The 20,070-nt window shown below is 40.5% G+C and overlaps 1 protein-coding gene across 2 annotated transcripts in view; it reads right to left on the bottom strand.

The window, feature by feature from the left end:
- Nucleotides 1–6: 6 nt before the first annotated feature.
- Nucleotides 7–20,070, bottom strand: part of LOC102243045 (chromosome unknown open reading frame, human C11orf80) — a 52,978-nt gene continuing 32,914 nt past the window's right edge. For both annotated transcript variants that reach the window (XM_014538087.1, XM_014538086.1), the window contains exons 8-15: nucleotides 18,476–18,626; nucleotides 16,533–16,679; nucleotides 12,716–12,837; nucleotides 11,848–11,958; nucleotides 9,152–9,250; nucleotides 1,667–1,745; nucleotides 346–533; nucleotides 7–244 (exon numbers count right to left, since the gene is read on the bottom strand). In XM_014538087.1, the coding sequence (XP_014393573.1) occupies nucleotides 185–244; nucleotides 346–533; nucleotides 1,667–1,745; nucleotides 9,152–9,250; nucleotides 11,848–11,958; nucleotides 12,716–12,837; nucleotides 16,533–16,679; nucleotides 18,476–18,626 (957 nt within the window). In that variant the 3' untranslated portion in view covers nucleotides 7–184. The remainder of the gene's footprint in view (nucleotides 245–345; nucleotides 534–1,666; nucleotides 1,746–9,151; nucleotides 9,251–11,847; nucleotides 11,959–12,715; nucleotides 12,838–16,532; nucleotides 16,680–18,475; nucleotides 18,627–20,070) is intronic.

Genomic DNA, 20,070 nt, shown 5'->3' with positions numbered 1-20,070 from the left:
CCGGCTGTCTCGGCCCGCGCCTGCGGGAAGCTCTGGTTACGTCATCCGGCGGCGCGGGTCCTCGGCCCCGCCCTCGACACTGAAACAAACCCAGAGCTCACGGAGCAGGTTTATTGAACAACAGACTACACGTGTCCTCAACATCTGCCAAGCCGATGCGGAGGCGCGGGGGAGAGCGCTTGGCTCAGGGGCTGGGACTCAGCCACTCGGACAGGTTGGAGACTTCCTGCAGCCACAGTGCGTCCTGCGAGAGGAAGCGGGGCTCGGAGTGAGGACGCCTCGGTAGCGGCCAGGTCCCCGCCCTCCCCTGCGCAGCCCTCCCCTGCGCAGCCCTCGCCTCATTACCTCCGGGCCGTTCCCGGGGTCCGCCCTGCTTCCGCTAGGAGTCATGGAGGCCGCGGGGGGCTCCCCACGCCGCAGAGGAGGCTCTGACGGACTCGGGGCCCTGGCAGAGGGGAAAGCCCATGTTCCCTCCAGGACCTGGTGGAGGCTGCCCTTCTTAAACTTCTTGTTGGCTACTTGCCCGCTGGTCCCTAGGAGAAAACACACACTCATCCCTTGGCCCTGTGCTGGCAAAGGCCCTTGGGGGAAACCCGGGGGGAAGGGAGGAGCTGGGCCCAGCTCTCAGCTCTCCCACCTCAGAGCTGTTTCTTCAGTTCCTGTCCTGATCAAAACCCAGCAGCCCCAGGCCTTCAGGTACAGGCTGAGGCTGCAGAATGATATCACGTCTCTCTATTCCGCCTCAGTTAAGCCTGAGAAGGGGCGTGTGGATTTTACCAAGCCCTCACTTGATCACTGCACAGATTCTTCGTGGAGTTTGCACTTTCCAGCTCCTCCCTCCCTGCCAAGCTGATTCTCCTGCCCGAAATCTGACCTCACTTCTCTCAGTGTATTGGGCAGTGCCAATAGGCAGCCTTCCTATTAATTGACTCACTTGTGCAAATTTAAAGCACTGTTTTGTCCGACAATGCATCCCCATTAGAAACAGATGAGCCAGGTTGCCTGGGTTTGATTTCTGGCTCTGCCATTTACTAGCTGTGTGACCTCGGGTAGGTTTATTAACACCTGGGCCTCAATTTCCTCATCTGTAAAATGAGAAAATAATAGTACCTATACCTAGGTATTATTTTGAGAAGAGCATTTATACATTTTAAAAATTCAGAACAGTGCCTGGCACCTGCATCATACAGGTTCAGGCACCAGTGTCTATGGTTATTTCCAGCCATTTACATGTATTCATCCCTGGCCCTGCAGTATGATCACCATCACATCACATACGCTGACACCTCCCCGTAACACATCAAAGTTAAGGTGGTGTCTGCACCCAGGAGCAGCCTCCAGAGCCCCAAACAGATTGGTAAACAAAACTAAGGAGTTATAGTATCAATACTAATAATCAAGAAAAGACATGAACAAACTGGATTCAGGGCCCCACCCCATCATGCACATCTATAAGTACACAAGCTATGAGAACTTGCTAGTCCTATCATATCAGCTTTTGAGATGGAATGCCTTCTACTGCCCCAGAACACCCATAGTAGTGGTGGGAGCCAACCAAATCCCAGGCGGAAACTGCTATGGTGAAAGGTGCAGTTTGAAGGCCTTGAAGTTAGGCTTTTTACTTCCCAGCTTTGATCCAGAGCTGACTAAAAAGCTGAAACCTTACCTGCATGGAGCTCCGGGCTGCTGTTCTCATGTGCACCCTCTGTGCTCTCCTCTGTATCATTTTTCTCTGGGTGCAGTTGCTTAAAAAATTAGAAGTCCTAAGTTAGTTTTGCAGAAGGCTCATGTGAATCCTCCTACCCACCTCCAACTTCCAAGGTTTCCTTTTGTTAGAGCCTTTGCAGCTTACTCCAGCATTTCCTTACTCCTCTGAACTCTGGTCACTCACCTACTGTCTGCCCCACTTCTCAGGCTCTGTAGTAGCTACTGCATGCCCCTGTTCATTATTTTTATATGTCGATGTCCATTTTTCTCTGTCATAAACTCCTTGAAAGGTAAGGTTCATCATGCTTACATTTCTTTATATCTAGCATAGTACCTTGCACAGGGTAAATGCTCAAAAAATATGACTGACCACAGGGCACGTTTTATAGTCCTCAGTAGCCTTTAAAAGCCCTGCCACATTTGGTTCAATTTGGACAGGGAAACAAAGATACTAAGATCAAAACCCAATTCTAGCTCCTTGTTTTTCAAGAATACAAGTGTATAAAAATAGATATCCTCTTCAAAGTTTAACATTTTTGCGCTTCAAAAGACACTACAGAAAGTGCAACGTCAACATAAGAATGGAAAAAATATTTGCAAATCATATCTGATAAGGAATTTGTATCAAGAATAAAGAACTCATATAACTCAGCAATAAAACAACAAATAATCCAATTAAAAAATGGTTTGACAAAGGAATTGAATGACATTTCTCCAGAGATACATATGCCCAATATGCACATGAAAAGATGATTAACGTCATTAGTCATTATAGAAATGTAAATCAAAACCACTATTAGATACTTTATAACCATTATAATGATGATAATAGTAGACAATAACAAGTATTGGTGAGGATATGGAAAAATTGTAACCATTATATAGTATTGGTGGGAAAGTAAAATGATGCAGCCGGTTTGGAAAATAGTTTGGAAGTTCCTCAAAAAGTTAGATACAGAGTTATGACCCAGCAATTTTACTAGATATATACCCAAGAGAAGTACAAACATATCCACACAAAAAATGTTCATAGCAGCATTATTCGTAATAGCCAAAAAGTGGAAATAACAAAAATGTTCACCAACTGATAAAGGGAGGAATAAAATGTTGCACTTATCCACGGCTTCATTTTCTGTGGTTTCAGTTACCCATGGGCAACCTCAGTCCAAAAATATTAAATGGAAAATTCCATAAATAAGCAATTCATAAATTTTAAATCGCACACCATTCTGAGTAGTGTGATGAAAACTCATGTTGTCCCACTCCATCCCACTTAGGACATGAACCCTCCCTTTGTCCAGCATATCCACACTGTAGACACTCCCTGCATGTTAATAGCCATCTTGGTTATCAGATTGACTGTTGGTGTATCACAGTGCTTGTGTAAAAACATTAATTCATTTAAATGAAAAGGTATGCATGCATAGGGAAAAACATAGTATATATAGGGTTTGGTACTATTCCCAGTTTCATGCATCCACTGGGAGTCTTGGAATGTATCCCTTGCAGATAAGGGGGGACTACTATACATCCATACAATGAAATATTATCTCTATATATAAAAGCCTAAGCGTCCATTTGACAGTTCGACCGGTAGGTATAACGTGCACTGACCACCAGGGGGCAGACGCTCTGACTGGTAGGTTAGCTTGCTGCTGGGATCCGGCCAATTGGGGCTGGACAAGAGGGGCCGAACACATCCTGGATGAATCCAGGCCGGGGGACCCCACTGGTGCAAGAATCCACGCATTGGGCCTCTAGTCCAACCAACCATAAAAAGGAATGAAGTACTCTTGCATGTTATAACATGGATGAATCTTAAAAACATTATGCTAAGTGAAAGAAGCCAGATACAAAAGGCCACTTACTGTATGTTCCATTTATATAAAATGCCCAGTACAGGCAAATCCATAGTGATGGAAAGTAGAATAGTGGTTACCAAGGGATGGGAGTAGGAGAATTTGGTACTGGCTGCAAATCAGGTACAGGTTTTCTTTTTGGCATGATGGAGATATTCTTGAATTTAGTGGTGATGGTTGCACAAATAGTAAATATACTTAAAACCACTGACTTGTACAATTTAAAATGGTAAAATTTGTGGAACATGAATTATAACGGAATAAAAATAAATATTATATCATACTGTTTACTAAAATAAGTTTCCATTTCTAAGTAATTATATTCCAGGGAACATAGAAGGGGTAAAGATGGCCCCAAAGATGTGAAAAAAGAAATAGCATTAGGAAAATTTCCAAATATTATTCCCATCCCCCACGTTTTTTCTTCTTTGAGATAAAGTTTATTCTTTTATTTCACTCTAGCCTAGAAAAATCTCATATAATAGATAAACCTCCTATCTTGATATTGGTCTACAAGGAAATAGCCACATTCAGATATAAAGCACTGAGGCTCAGAGGAGCCTTGTGTACCCTTCATCAGCAGGTTCCCCAGATAAGACGGACCTAGCTATCCTTGGATACACCTCCTTGGATTTAACACTCTGAGACATTTAGTTTTGCTCTCCCCTCCACCCCACCCCAGATTACAATACTTTTCCTCAGAAAGCTGCCTTCCTGTTATTGATCCTACTTGAGTTTCAGTTTTCAGTTCCTACATACATCTGCGACAGGAAGCCCTGGAGTACTATCTTACTGACTGCTTCACAGCCCACTGTCTGCTGTTTCAATACCCAAGCTGAAAATCTCCATTCCTGGCATAACCTTTCCCTGCATATATTCTAGAAAACTCTAAAAATATATTCTCTCATTTCTTCCATCCTCCATAAGCTATATAATGGCCACAGATGGTGTTATTCTTTACCACTCCAGAGGTCAGCACATCTACTTTACCTGTTTAGAAATGGAAACTGAGGGACTGGTTGGTCTAGAGCAGTGGTTCTCAACCTTCCTAATGCCGCGACCCTTTAAATACAGTTCCTCATGTTGTGGTAACCCCCAACCATAAAATTATTTTCGTTGCTACTTCATAACTGCAATTTTGCTAGTTATGAATCGTAATGTAAATATCTGATATGCAGGATGTATATTCATTGTTACAAATTGAACATAATTAAAGCCTAGTGATTAATCACAAAAACAATATGTAATTATATATGTGTTTTCCGATGGCCTTAGGCGACCCCTGTGAAAGGGTTGTTGGACTCCCAAAGGGGTCGCGACCCACAGGTTGAGAACTGCTGGTCTAGAGGTAAAAGAATTTGACCTATTATCATTGATCTTGTAATTTTTAGCTAAGCCACTGGGTGCCACTCTTGTGCCATTAAAAAGTTATCACTAGCCCTAGCCAGTTTGGTTCCGTGGATAGAGAGTTGGCCTGCAGACTGAAGGGTCCCAGGTTCGATTCCAGTCAAGGGCATGTACCCAGGTTGCAGGCATTGGTCAGGGCTCATGTGGGAGGCAACCAGTCGATGTGTCTCTCTCATATCCATGTTTCTGTCTCTCCCCCTTTCTTCCACTCTCTAAAAATCAATGGAAAAATATCCTCTGGTGAGGATTAACAACAATAACAACCACAGAAGTTATCACTAAGTGGCCATTATCAGAGGAAAACAGTAACAATCTTTAGTGGAGAAGCATGAATTCTACTCAATGCCTCTGATTACTCATCTTCACTGGGCTTCTGATCCAGTCCTATGAGGTAACAATGTTACTAAGCTTCAGAGCCAGGAGACCTCTGTAAAAATCCAACCCTTGCCATTTATTGACTGTGATTCTGGGCAAATTAGAAAATTTCTCTAACCATTTTCTTCACCTATAAAATGGAAAAACCACAACCTACCTCACAGGATCTTTGTGGAAATTAAAGTGTAAATCTTGGCACAGAATCATGAACCTTAGGTTCACTAGCCATCTGCCAAGTTAATTGGGCTATGAATGGCCCTGAAGCTATGAGTCATCACTATAGCAACAGAATGGGACCAAAGAGGTCAGATTATTTCCTTTTGAGATCTCACTAGGACATAGGAGAGGCCCAAGCAAAAGGACGTCACAGCCTTAAATACTTCTAGGTCCTGCCCATCTATCCCAGGTGCTATGATAATAGCACATGCCTTAGCCTGACCTATCCCTAGAAATCTGAAGATATGGATGGCTATATTAAATTGAATAGTGGCCCATCAAAAGAGATCTCTAAGTCTTACCGCCACCCCCCCCTGCCGCCCCCCCCCCCTCCAACCAGTGAATATGACCTTATTTGTAAAAAGGGTCTTTGCAGATTAAGGACCTCAAGATAAGACCATGGTGGAGTCAGAGTGGGCCCTCAATCCAGTGACAGGAAGTCAGAGGGGAATCTGCGAGACAAAAGGGAAAGGGCATGTGAAGATGGAGACAGATAATTGGAGTGATGAGCCAAAGATCATCTGGAGCCAACAGAAACTAGTAGGAGCGAGGAAGGATTCTCCCCTAGAGTGTTTGGAGGGGGGATGGCCCTGCTAACACCTTGATTTCAGACTTCTGGACTCCAGAACTGAGATAATAAAGTTCTGTTGTTTTTAAAACACCAAGTTTATGGTAACTTGTTACAGCGACCATGGGAAACTGATACAATGGACATTCACTTTTATTTGTTCAAGTTGTGAGAAGCAGCTTTCCAAGTTGGAGGGAAACCAGCAAGAGCATTTGCAGTGAACCAATGGAATGGAACAACTGATACATTCCTAGGAAGGTGCTTCCTAGAAGGTACATATAGCCATGGAAAAAGGTGTGGTAAAGGGAGCATTTACGGAGGTTTCATTGCAACCCTTAGGTGCCTGGGCATCTCAACTTCCTCATCCAATCAGGCAAACAGAAGTAGGAGAGGGAGAGAAAGAAGAGCAGAAGTGCTAAAGGTCCTGTTATTCTCTTAAAAACAGTGTCTGTAATTTTTAAAAACAAGTTTGAGACATACTAGTAACTTGCATACATACAACAAACTACATACATAAAGTATACAATTTGATAAGTTTTGACATATGTACATACTTGTGAAACCATCACCACAATCAAGATAATGAACATAATCATCTCCCTCAAAAGTTTCTTCTGCCCTTAAAAATGACTCCCTCCAACTCCTATACTTTCCATCTTCAAGCAACTACTGATCTGTAACTATAGCTTAGTTGGCATTTTATAGGATTTTACATAAAAATAATAGTATGTACTCTTGTATTTCTAGGTTTTAAAAAAGTTCAGTATGGCTATTTTTTTTTACTCATCTTATACTTTAGATCCATGCTATTTTGTGTATCAACAGTCCATTTCTTTTATTGCTGAGTAGTCCCTTGAATTGATATACCACAATTGTTTATCCATTTACCTGTCGACACCGGGCTGTTTGGTTTCTGGCTATTAGAAATATGTCAGAGATGCCATGAACATTAATGTGTAAGTTTTTGTGTGGACATATGCTTTCATTTCTTTTGGGTAAATACCTAGGAGAATAGCTGGGTTGTATGCCAAACTGTTCTCTAAAGTGGTTGTACCATTTTTAATTCCTACAAATAGGGTATATGAATTCCAGGTCCTCACATCCTTGTCAACACCTGGTATGGCAGCCTTTTTACTCCAGGTGGGTGTGAAATGGTATCTTATTGTGGTTTTGATTTGTATTTCCCTAATGACTAATGACGTTGAGCATCTTTCTCATATGTTTATTTGCTGTTTCTCTTCTTTTGTGAAATGTGTGTTCAAATCTTTTGCCCATTTAAAAAATTGGGTTGTTTTCTTATTGAGTTTTGAGAGTTTATAAATATTCTGAATACTGTGGTAATGTTTTGAACTACATAACATGTTCACTCTTTTCTCCATCTTCCTGAACATATGGAATACAATTATAATAATAACTGCTTCAATGTCTTTGTCTACTAATTATATTTTCTCTGTCGGTTCTGGAAAACTTCTAATTGAATAGTTGGTTGACCAACTGAGTTTTCTCTTCATTGTGGGTTGTATTTCCTGTTCCTTACCATGCCTGTTAATTTTTTTTATTGGATGCAAGGCACTGTGACTATTACCTTGATGGATGCTGGTATTTTTGTATTCCTATAAATATTTTTGAACTTTGTTCTGTGATGCCACCGAATTCCTTGGAAACACTTGATCCTTTTAGGTCTTGCTTCTGTTTTTAAGCTCTTTAAGGCAGGACCAGAGGAGTGTTTATCGTAGGTTTAACTTCCTCCATTCCTGAGACAAGACCTTTCTTAGGGTTCCACCTGATGCTCTATAAATTATAAGCTTTCCTCTCTGGTTTATGGGAATAGTAACTAGTCCTATCTCTGTGTGAGCTCTTCATATTGTTCCCTCTACTCCTTCTAGATGGTTCTTTACCTGGATAGTTTCTCCACATGAATGAGCTGATCAGTACTCAATTGAATACCAGAGGGGGAGCCTCTATATCTCTAGATTTCTCTCTCGGTGAAGCTCCCTCTTCTCTGGTACTCTGCCGTGAAAACTCTAGCTGCCTTGGCATCCTTGAATTCCCAACACCATCTATTCAACTCAGGGAGATGACTGGATTCCCTCTCCCTGCTCCACGGCCTCCGTAGTTTCTGTAGGCAGTATGCTAGGGCAATCACAGGGCTCACTGCATTTGTTTTTCATCTCTCAGGAATGACTAGCCCACTCATTGTCCGATACCCAGTATCTTAAAAACCACTGTTTCAGATGTTGTGTCCAGATTTTTTGCTATTTCAGGGAGGAGGGTAAATCTGGTCCCCGTTACTCCATCTTGGCTTGAAGTTACTGTATAATAATTTCACCCATAATCTTTTTTATTTACTCATCTTATACTTTAGCTCCAGAAAATTCAAACCTACTGATTGGAGCCAAGAGAGCTAGAAGAATGGACTTCAGTTGGAACACTACCACCAGCAACACCTGAAATTGAGATACAGAATTTCCTAGCTATAATTTCTCTTCACTCAATAGAGGAGCCTGTCACAAAACCAGGTGACCTTCTTGAGGGTAGGGACCCCAATGCAACACTATATCTTCAGCATCCAAAAAGGTGAATAGATAAAAGTATGTGTTTGATTAGGCAAAACTAAACATAAAAATTCTATCATATCATCACCATTATGAGTAGTGATGTGCTTAGCAGTCTACATACATACATTATTTTACCCAAATCTCACAACAATCACTTTGGGTATGCATCAGAACACTTTACTGATAAAGAAACTGAGGTTTATAAAGGTTAAATAGGTTCCATAATACTACACAACTGGTGAGTGACAGAAACAGAAATCGAGAAACATCTAACCATGCTCTTAACCTCTATGTAATACTACATTCTATGAAGTTTTTCTAAACCACAGGTTTCCTTGCTGAAAAGCTAACCTCAGATTATGTTATCTAAGGCACCTGTACCTATCCACCCTGTATACAGGGCTCTCATACATCGATATGGAACATTTCCACCAAAGAACTGATTATTACTTTACAATTACCTGCTTCACCTCACATGAGCAGTGGTGAAGAACTTGGTGCTGGGTGACTTCATAAAATGATTTGTGCAGTTTGGTCCCAAACTCCTGTGTGTCAGCTGCCTAAAATGTGTCAGAGATAGAATGTGTTAAGTTCCAGTATTGGCACCCAAAAAAGAAGTACCCACAGGAAGTTTATATGGAAAGGGGACAAGACAAATAGGAAGGCAAACCACAGACACTGCTCACGTCATGTTAGGAGTTTTGTTAGTTCCTGTGGGCACAGGAGAAGTAGAAAGAAGGCCTGAAATACTTGGCATTAAACAGGTAGTAGTGGTTCCTATATTTCTTCCAATTTCTGTTACCTAACCAAGATCTTTCAAACAAGGTGCTTTTTTTCCTCCTATCTCTATAAGACATAAATATCCCATGGATCCATCTGTTTGTGAATGGGTTTTGTAAACTGCTTCCCTCTAAAAGAAGTTCCAAGAGAGCAAAAGTTCCACTGAACAACTAAGGCTGGTATAAGAACTTTTCCTTAGGTAAATCTTTTAGGGAGGAAATAAACAAAATAATACAGTTTGCATTAAGGAATGGGTAACAGCCTCTACCTTTTAGTATAAAAAATTGTAGGATGTCAGAAGTAAAGGGGACCAGAATAATCACCTAATGCAACATATTAGATGTACAGATGAGAAAACAGAAATTCAAAAAGCGGTGACCAACCCAAGATCTCACATCTAGTTAGTACCAAAGTTAGGGATGACATAAGATGGCCAGTAGAGTGTTCTTTTCACTCCCCCTATACTGTCCACATGACCCAGAAAGTTGAAACTATGATAAAATGCACTAGATTATAAAAGTGTTACACTCTTTGACCTAGCATCTCTACTTGCAGAAATTTATTCTAGGAAATAATTCAAAAGAAGCAAGACAGCTACAGTTACAAACAATAACACATTATTTAAAAACAAAAAGCTTTAAGCTTTGGTCTCTTAATGTGGTTGTTTTTTCCTTGAAAAGGGGGCTGTATGAAGTAAGAAATTTGTTACCAAAAGTACACAGGATGAAGGAATTCAGAAAGTAGAAGATATTATCTAAAGCACTATTTATACTGGCAAAAGGAATGTAAACAACGTAAATGTTTATCATTAGGGGAATGTTTTATTAAATTAGGTTAAACTGACATAGTGGAATACTAGGTAACAATACAAATTCTAAGACAGCTGAAACAGGGAAAAGTCAAGTTATATATGAATACAGAACACTTTGGTTACAGCTATGTAATATATGAGATAATATGCCAAAATGTTAAATTAGAGTGATAAAGTTTATAAGTTATTATTTAAAATGTAATGTGTAGCCCACACAGTGTGGCTCAGTGATGGAGTGCCGACCTATGAATCACAAGGTCATGGTTCAATTCCTGGTCAGGGCACATGCCTGGGTTGCAGGCTCAATCCCCAGTGAGGGGTGTGCAGGAGGCAGCTGATCAATGATTCTCTCTGATCATTGATGTTTTTATCTCTCCCTCTCTCTTCCTCTCTGAAATCAATAAACATATATTAAAATAAAATAAAATGTAATGTGTATATTATTTTCAAAAAAAGTTTAAGAAATAAAGCCACAGATATGGAATAAATGTGTTATCCCCATTAATAATACCAAATGGTTAGCACACATTCCCAAAAGGAAGGAAAGAAACTAACATCTATTGAGAACCTACCATATGTTATGCACTTTCACATTGAGCCCTCACCCTCATAATCACTCTCTGAGGTACTATTAATTTTTCCAATTTATAGATGAAGCTCAGAGAAATTAAGTACAGGCCTAAATCCACATAGCTAGTAAGTAAATAAGCCAAGATTTGAACATAGGCCTCTGATTCCCAAACCTGTTATATACCATTCCATACTGCCAGATAAATATCATACTGATGGCTGCTCAGTTATTTTCAATGTATCCTGTCACCATGAGGTAATAGAACATTCTTCAACAAGGAACTGAGAATCACTGATCTAATCCTAGCTCTGCTCATAACTAGTTGTGTGACCTAAAGGAAGTAGAAATTTTAAATAACTTGTTTTCTCATTTATAAAATAGTATACACACCACAATCCATTCAACAAATATTTATCCTTTTTTTGGTAATCCTCACCTGAGAATATTTTTCCCATTGATTTTTAGAGAGAGTGGAAAGAAGGGGGGAGAGGGAGAGAGGGAGAGAGGGAGGGAGGGAGGGAGGGAGGAAGGTACGGAGGGAGGGAGGGAGAGAGGGAGAGAGAGAGAGAGAGAGAGAAACATTGATATGAGAGAGACACATTGATTGGTTGCCTCCCTCATGCACCACGCCAGCCAGGGCTCCACAAATATTTCTTAAAACACTCACCACAGGTGGCTCTGTTGGTTGGAGCATCATCCCGAACACCAAAAGGTTGTGGGTTGGATTCCCGGTTAGGGCACATTCCTAAGTTGCAGGTTCTATCCCTGGTCAGGGCGTGTACAGGAGGCAACCAATTGATGTTTCTCTCTCACATTGAGATCTCTCTCTCTCTCTCTCTCTCTCTCTCTCTCCACTTACCATAGGCCTGGTACTACATAGGATCACAATAGGATCTAATTCAGTAACATTCCTAAAAGCACTGTACATATTACTAAGACAGGCGTAATGTCATCAAATCCCTGGCACTTTAAAGCATCCCCAGTCTCCTACTAACTTGAAGAGCCTGAAGGCAGATCTTTCGGAAGCTGCAGCTGGTGCTGCCAGTCACAATACTCATGATGGAATTCACAGCCACAGAGAGTGAGGTCTGGAGTTTCTGATGAACCTAGGAAACATAACAAGTAAGGGGAGACCACAATCTGCTGGTTCAGAGAATCCCAAAGAGACCAAAGATTTCAGCCAGAGCGAGATTTCACAATTCTTCCCCCTCCATCAACAATAGTTACTGAAACCATGACATGTAAAGGACACTTAGGATTGAAAGAAGTAAAAAATGTTTTCTCATTTCACAGGGATGATTCACTGACACACACACATTCAGAAAAGACAAGCAATAAGACACTGGGTCATTAAATAGATACGCTTCCAATTTAAAAACAAAAAGCATTAAGCTTTGGTTTCTTAGTGTGGTTGTTTTGGCCATATAAAAGAAGAAATATGTTACCAAAAGTACACAGGATGAAGAAATTCAGAAAGTAAGGAAAGAGAAAGTGGTGTTATAAGGGCTAGGAAATGGGGGCAGATGTAAGATCCATGGAGCAGTAGCTCCAGAAGGATGTGTGGGGAAGGGAGATGTGGGTAAGGCAGGGGTGCATTATGAGTCACTTTTCTCTATTATTTCACCCCTATTTAGTAAAACTTACCTACTGGGGGGTAAAGCTAAGCAAGCTAGTTACAGTGACCCATGTAAGTTCAAGCTTGAGTTCCTAGGCTAGATGCAGTGTACACGATCAGCTCAGGGGACAAAAGAGGAGAGGAAGAGGCATTAGGAAGGACAGGGTCTCAGGCCCTATCTACCATATATTCTAGCTATCATTTTCATGGAGAGAGTAGGAGAAAGAAAACTGTGAATTTCTCATTACCTTGGCAGCCTGGTGATGCTGCTCCAAGGCCTGGTCCACAGCAAACTGGATGGAATCTTGCACCACGCTGTGGCTCTCTTGGAGGATGGTACTGAGATGAGCTGTGAGCAAAGTGTGAATTCCTAAAGGAAGGAAGAATGTTCGTAGCCCTGAGTGAGCATGACCACTTCAAAGCTGTTGCTCATGTGCTGGTTCACTCCTACCCACAAATAATTACTTTCTTAGACTACATACCCCAACAAGGTACAAACTCACCCAATTCCCACTTACAAATGAAAGACAGCTCAGGAAAACTAAAGTGAACAATGACATTTGGGGGTGAGGGGCGTGCCCTGACAGGGAACCCAATCAGCAACTTTTCAGAGCACAGGATGATGCCCAACTAACTGAGCTACACCAGCCAGGGCTAACATTATTTTTGAAGAAACCAGTGTGGGGTCCTGTTTAAGTCCTATCAGAAACATCAATATATACCACATACTACAAACAACGATACTAGTGACTCCGAAAGAGAGAGAACGCCTCCTGTAGTGTTTAACCCTACTGCACTCCTCTCTGAGCAGCACCGTCATGGTGAGCCAATTATTGCCAGTGTGTCGCCAATCCTTTCAGATGTGCTGTGGTACAGAAAAAGTTAAAACTCACAACACTACTCTAAAAACTGCCGGTAAAAGGTCTTTTTAAATGGGAGACTATCTCTGATAAAGTAATCATAGGTACCACTGCTCAGCATCATTCAGAAAAGCTAAAATGTGAGAGAGTTGGGCGAAATATGTCATCAAACAATAGGCTAGCATTGATGATCCTGATGAAACAAAGGAAGACAAATTCCCCCTATAGGACACATGGAGAAAATGCTTCTTAATTAATCTTCCCTTTTTCAGTGTTTTTGTACTCTCCACTGGGTAGTCTGTTCAAATATTCAATAGTGAAACAGCTTATGGCTGGTTGGCTTTCTCAGGGTTGCATTAAGAATGCAAGGCAGCAGAACATTTTCTACCATGAGGCCATGTTGCTTTACTGAAAGGAAAAGTAATATGTGGTTTGCTCAAAAGGGGCCTGGAACTGGAATCAGGGAACATAGATTCTAGGGTCATTTCCACTACCAACTAGTAGTGACAAATCACTTCACTTTTCTCACTTAAATACAGAAAATGGCTTTCTATCACCTGTTCTCACAGGTATTTTGTGCAGATAAACTGGGATAACGTAAATGAAATGTTTTAAAATGTACATTGTAATATTCAAAGGAAAAATACTGCTATTGCTATGATGATGTCATTTGAATTACTATTTTCTACAGTTTGATTCTAAGAATAGCCTCAAGAAATCAGCTAGAAACCTTTTAAAAGCAGATATTTAATTAAAAAGCTACAAGTTTCTTCCTAAAACTGTAGATACTAACAGATGCCTTTAACGTTGTGGCAAAATAACAAGTTAATCATAGAAAAGTTACCATGACAAGGTGGGCAGAAGGCCAATTAAGTGGTTTTTTAAGACACTGGAAGCAGACTGTAGTTCTACACAATCTGTTTCCTAAAAGGAGCTCTAGAGAAAGCTTTCAAGGGTATACGAAAAAAAGAGGGGGGAAAAAGAAAAATTATTATATCTATATCCATATATCTATACCTACTTACCCTCATAGTACATCTTCTTCAAAGGCTAGTCCTAAACTACCAGATGTGTAAGGAAATTTTAAAAGATACTCTTTTTATTAATGCAGCAATTCATTTTCATTTAATCCAGTACTGAATACAACTACCTGAGATGCTGCAGGCCTTTAAAGTCAAGCTAAACAGAGGTGTTTAAACTATCACAGTACTACAAGATTGATAGGTGACACTGGCTTCTGAGGAATATGAGTTCATAGATATGTTCAATAGATTCAGAGCATGGTATCAGATTTTATTTTATGTCGTCCTAAAGAAGATTGAATATGGTGTTCCTGTTAGCAGATCTAAATAAAAAAGCCAAAATATCACAGATTTTTGTTGTTGTTGTTAATATTCACCCAAGGATATTTTTTCCATTAATTTTTAGAGAGTGGAAGGGAGGGAGGAAAGGAGAGAGGGAGAGGGAGAGAGAGAGGGAGATTATTTATTGATTTTTAGATAGAAAGAAACACACACACACACAGAGAGAGAGAGAGAGAGAGAGAGAGAGAGAGAGAGAGAGATGTGATTGATTGGTTGCCTCTTGTACATGCCCCAATCAGGGCCAGGGATTGAGATTGCAATAGAGGTACGTGCTCTTGACCCGATGCAGGCCAATACTCTAACCACTCAGAAAACCAGCTAGGGCCAAAATATCACAGATTTTGTCTTAAGAGGGTCTTTAGACTTGAAAGGGCCTTTGATATCACCTAGCCTAATAATCTTATGTTAAATAAAGGGTGGGGCAAATGTAGGATTACAGCTGTTCTTATGGAAAATAATATAATAATTAATAATACAAGAATAAACTGTGTTTCATATACTCTGAACTATAAACCTACTTTTGCCCTACCCTGTTTATAAAAAGGAGGATCAAGTGATTTATGTAACTTGCTTCCCAAAAATAATTGAGGAATTTCATTGCAGTACCAAAATTAAACTCAGGTGTCTTGATTGTACCCTGAAATCCTTTCCACAATACTAAACTGCTCCTCTTATCAGCCTCTACCATGTGAGCACAGCCAGATAACAACCCTAGGCTTCTTCACCTTTGACTTCCCTGCTAGAAGCCTCTTTAGTTTAGGTCTCTTCTATGTTCCCATTCCAGGGCCTTGATGAATGGAATAGTGGGGCACCAAAGAACACCAGCTCCTCAAATAAAGAATTGCAAATCAGAGCCCAGGGAAGCAGTGTTTGTCTTCTAAAGAATATACACATGATGGGGAAAGAGAAGAGTGGCATGGGTGGTAGGCAGCAGGAAGAATCCCACAGCTGACAATGGTTTGTTCATTACATAGCTGGTACCAGGCAACATGAGCTCTGCTGATCTGGGGTTGTTGGCTGTCTCATTTCTCCTATGACTCAGTGGGAGAAGGGCCACATCAATGCCCAAAGAACAGAATCCCAGGCAAAAGCATCAGCCCACAGAGAAAGAACAGAGAGACATACCAGGAACACAAAAGAAAGGTTATCAACCTTCCCCCAGAAGCTTATAAGCTCTACTTTTTGCTACTTCCTTCACAGTTTAGAAGGCACTGAGAAACACACTTACCTTCCAGGGGCTATTGGATTAAAATGTGTAAGCCAACTCCCACTCATACTCAGTGTTTTCAAACTTTACTATATTTAAGAATCACCTGAGAATCTTGTTAAAAATGCAAATTCTTGAATTGTACTAGATTTTTACATTATAGCAAAATAATGAGTTAATCCTTGGTACAGGAAGCTGACATTTTCAAATATTCCAGGTGAATCTGATGCATGTTTTTCATTGACCACAAAACAGTGAAATCATTGCTTAACCTCTAACAGAGAGAACCTTTCTGAAAACAGGTTATCACCCATCTATGAGATAAGCACCCAAGGCTCCCCCTTGTACGCCTAAAGGACAATTTCTCCCTTTTCAGAGGTATATGTGGCAATCAGAAAGACAGAAACATCAATGTTGAGAGGGAATCATTGATCGACTGCCTCCTGCCTGCCCCAACTGGGAATTAAGCCCGCAACTCGGGCATGTGCCCTGACCAAGAATTGAACCTGGCCCTCCTGGTTCATGGGTTGATGCTCAATCACTGAGCCACATTGGCTGGGGTAAAGTCTCCTTTTCTTTATTCTCTTAACATGTAAGCACACCCATGCTGGCAGCCCAATTCTCTTATACCTACCCCAGAGTTCCATTTGCTGGACTGGACACTGACTGTGGAAATCCACAAAGAGAATGAGCAGCAGAGTTTGCCCCTGAAGGTCCATATTTTGAGACTGATCCCCCTCGCTGGATTCCACCTGATAACTCACATCTGGAAGCACCATATCTAGAGAACAAGGTATTGCACATTATTCTAAGATAAATAAAGCCCTCAAAATGCTAACTGAATAAAGAACCTATACCTCAAAAAGAGAAAAATCTGAGATAAATCTAAATTTGAACACTGCCTTCTCCTGAATTTATTTCTCTATCCACAGGATGGAAGCAAATAAAGTGATTCTCAGGAAGAACATCAAAACAACTAGGTGTGCAAGATGCAAACCAAACAGCACTCCTTAGCACTTGCTGAGAAGCATTAAATAATAAATTCATGCATCCCTTATACAACTTTCTAAGGTAGGTATCACTAGTAAGCGGCAGAGGTGAGAGTCAAGCCTGAGTAATGATAACAGCTAACTTGTATGGAATGCTTACTATATGCCATGTACAATATTAAATTCTTTATATGTACTATCTCAACATTTAGACTTCACAACACTATGGCATAGGACCTATTCTTATGCCTTTTTACAGATAAGAGGAGAGGCATAGAGAGGTTAAATATGTTGCCCAACATGAGAGAGTAAGTGGTAGAACTGTTTTAAACTGACTCCAAAATCTGTGCTTATAATCAGAATACTACGTGAATTCCCAAGTAATCTGATGCCCTGTGGTCACTTTCTAGCACCTTTATCCTTTAGAATACAATCAGGATAACCCTTAATTCCACCCAGATCCATATAGAAAAGTACCTCCATGGGATCCTGGTCTGTCCTTCAGTGTAAAGGGGGGGGGGGGAGATGAGACAAGGGGCATTTTCTACATTATTCATCTCCAAAATTAAATGAGAAAGTTTAGGCATCACAAATTGACAAAAAATAAAGGAAATCAATAAAACATGAAAATAAAAATGAAAGAGAAAAGAAGATATGGAGAGCCCTAGAGATTTTAAAATCCTAATAACATGACATCCTGTTAAGACCAAACATTGTTTCTTCACAAAACCTCTTACCTCCAGAGACCCTGTCCAAGGACACCCTCCTTTCAATCCAACCTCTGGAATAACTACTACTTAAGAAAAAATAGCCTTACCCCAAGGCTTACTTCCTTGATGAAGATTCCATCATTCCCCTGAGACACTGACCATCCCAGGAGGCTTCAACCTTCTCATGCCAGTCACAATACCTCTTCCCTAATGGTCGTCTTCCTCAGGATACAATTGACCAGATTACCTTCCAAATGTCAAAGGATTCTAGCTAACAACAGTCAAGCTCAAGACTGTAAACTTCCTAGACATCAACTCATGGTTGTATATACCCATTTCCCAGTTTTATTTGTTAGTCTAGGTTTTAAGCATCCAACTTTCAACATGATTCACCCAAAACTAGTATTGGTTAGGCTCTACGTGAATATTACCGCCAGGTTCCTAGCTTTATTACTATAAGGTTTATACTCCTGCCTTGTATTTATGTGGTGTTTTAATTTTTTTCTAAGTAATTATATGTGGGTTTTCTCATCTCATTAGGAAACATTTCTCTTCCACAAAGATGCAATTGCTCCCTTACTTTTATAAAACCCCAGAACTGATGGATTAAGGTACAACAGAAACCCTCTGAACAAGTCCCTAGAAGATGAAGGCCACTGGCTACTCCGGGAATAGAGGAGGCAAAAGAGGAAGTGAGAGAAGAACCAGCATCAATATGGAATGCAAAAAACGGCTCAACTCTGATGGGGGCTTTGCCTCTTGACACCATTTGCCTCACTGCAAGTGGTCTCTCAAACTTACACCTGGTATTTGTTTCCTTGCATTTCTCTGATATTCTCCAGTTTTCTTGATTCCTGTGCAAAGAGAGGGAGATATACCTCTATCCAAATTGAGATCCAAACTGGGCACCACACACAAGTGGTACTTCTTCCAGTCAATGAAATAAGAGGTATCTTTGAAGACAGTAGTAATTGATTGTTCCTGGCTTGGCAATATCAGAGGCAGACCCGAAGGTCCATATAGAAATATGTATAGGTGCTAAAGAAAACTTCCAAATTTTAGTTTTTATGTGTATTCATTTGCATAAAACAAACATGTAACATTAACCTGGTTCACATTCCCAGAAATAAAGTAGTGTGCTAGGCAATTACATATTAAGCCTTTTATACATTGAAGATAAGTGTCAGGTATCAGAGATATTAGATAGATCCACTAGAATCCTCAGAAATTTATTCTGGGTTTAATGAGTATGAGCTACAGGTATAGTATTAGGACAATTAGTTATTAATTCATCCTACTCATTCAATCATAGATTTGAGTGATATGTCAGGTTAAACACCATACTAAGTTCTGGGGATACAAAAATGAATATCCAGATTTAATACCTATCTTCAAGTTATCATATTTATAGTATAAGAGAAACATGTAAAACCAGTAAACTGTAATACAATGTGATATACACAAAGGAATATTTTCCAACAAGTTTTTGAGTATATGCAGATTGATAAGGAAACTCCTCACCTTCTCTAATCCTATTCTCTAACTAAGACAAAGATGGACAGGACCCTGAAATGGTTTCCTTCTCACTCTCATCCTCTCTCCTACCCAGGGTTTCTCTATCTTAGCACTATTGACACTTTAAGCCAAATAATTCTTTGTTGTGTGCGGCGGGAGAAGGGCTGTATTGTGCATTGTAGAATGTTTAGCCGCACCCCTGGCCTTTACCCCTCCCTCCATTCATGACAATAAAAAATGTCTCCAGAGTCCAGCTGGCGTGGCTCAGTGATTGAGCATCAACCTAAGAAACAGGAGGTCACAGTTTGATTCCCAGTCAGGGCATATGCCCAGATTGCAGGCTCAATCCCAAGTGTGGGGCATGTAGGAGGCAGCCAATCAATGATTCTCTCTCCCTCTTCCTTCCTCTGAAATCAATAAAAATACATATATTTTTTAAAAATGTCTCCAGACATTGCCAAATGTCATCTGAAGGCAAAATTATCCAGTTAAGAACCACTGCCTACCATTTTTTGTACCCTGAACCAAGGCTAATGAGGCCATAATGTATTTTTCCTTCATTTTTGTTTTCATCTTTTTAATAGGAACACAAGGTATTGAGTGTAAAGATTAAAATTCTTACCCAGTAAGCACTGGGGCATTATGGAAAGTCACAACAGAACAAAATTGGCAGTGCCCATAAATGAAGTCTCCATCACAAATCCAAGAACATGAGCTAAGGCCAACACATTCACTGTTTAAAGCCAGGGAAGCTTTGAGATGCTGCCAACTCAGAATAAGAGTCGAGTATCTGGAGAAACCAAGATGGCGGAATAGGTAAACACCGGAGATTGCTGCCTCGCACAACCACTTCAAAAATACAACTAAAAGACATAACGGACATCATCCAGAACCACAGGAAGGCTGGCTGAGTGGAATTTCTACAACTAGAAGGAAAGAGAAAAGCATACCGAGACTC

Source organism: Myotis brandtii, unplaced genomic scaffold (assembly GCF_000412655.1).
Source record: "Myotis brandtii unplaced genomic scaffold, ASM41265v1 scaffold187, whole genome shotgun sequence".
Lineage (NCBI taxonomy): Eukaryota > Metazoa > Chordata > Mammalia > Chiroptera > Vespertilionidae > Myotis > Myotis brandtii.
The sequence above is the reverse complement of the archived record's forward strand: the minus strand, read 5'-3'. Positions and strand labels throughout refer to the sequence as shown.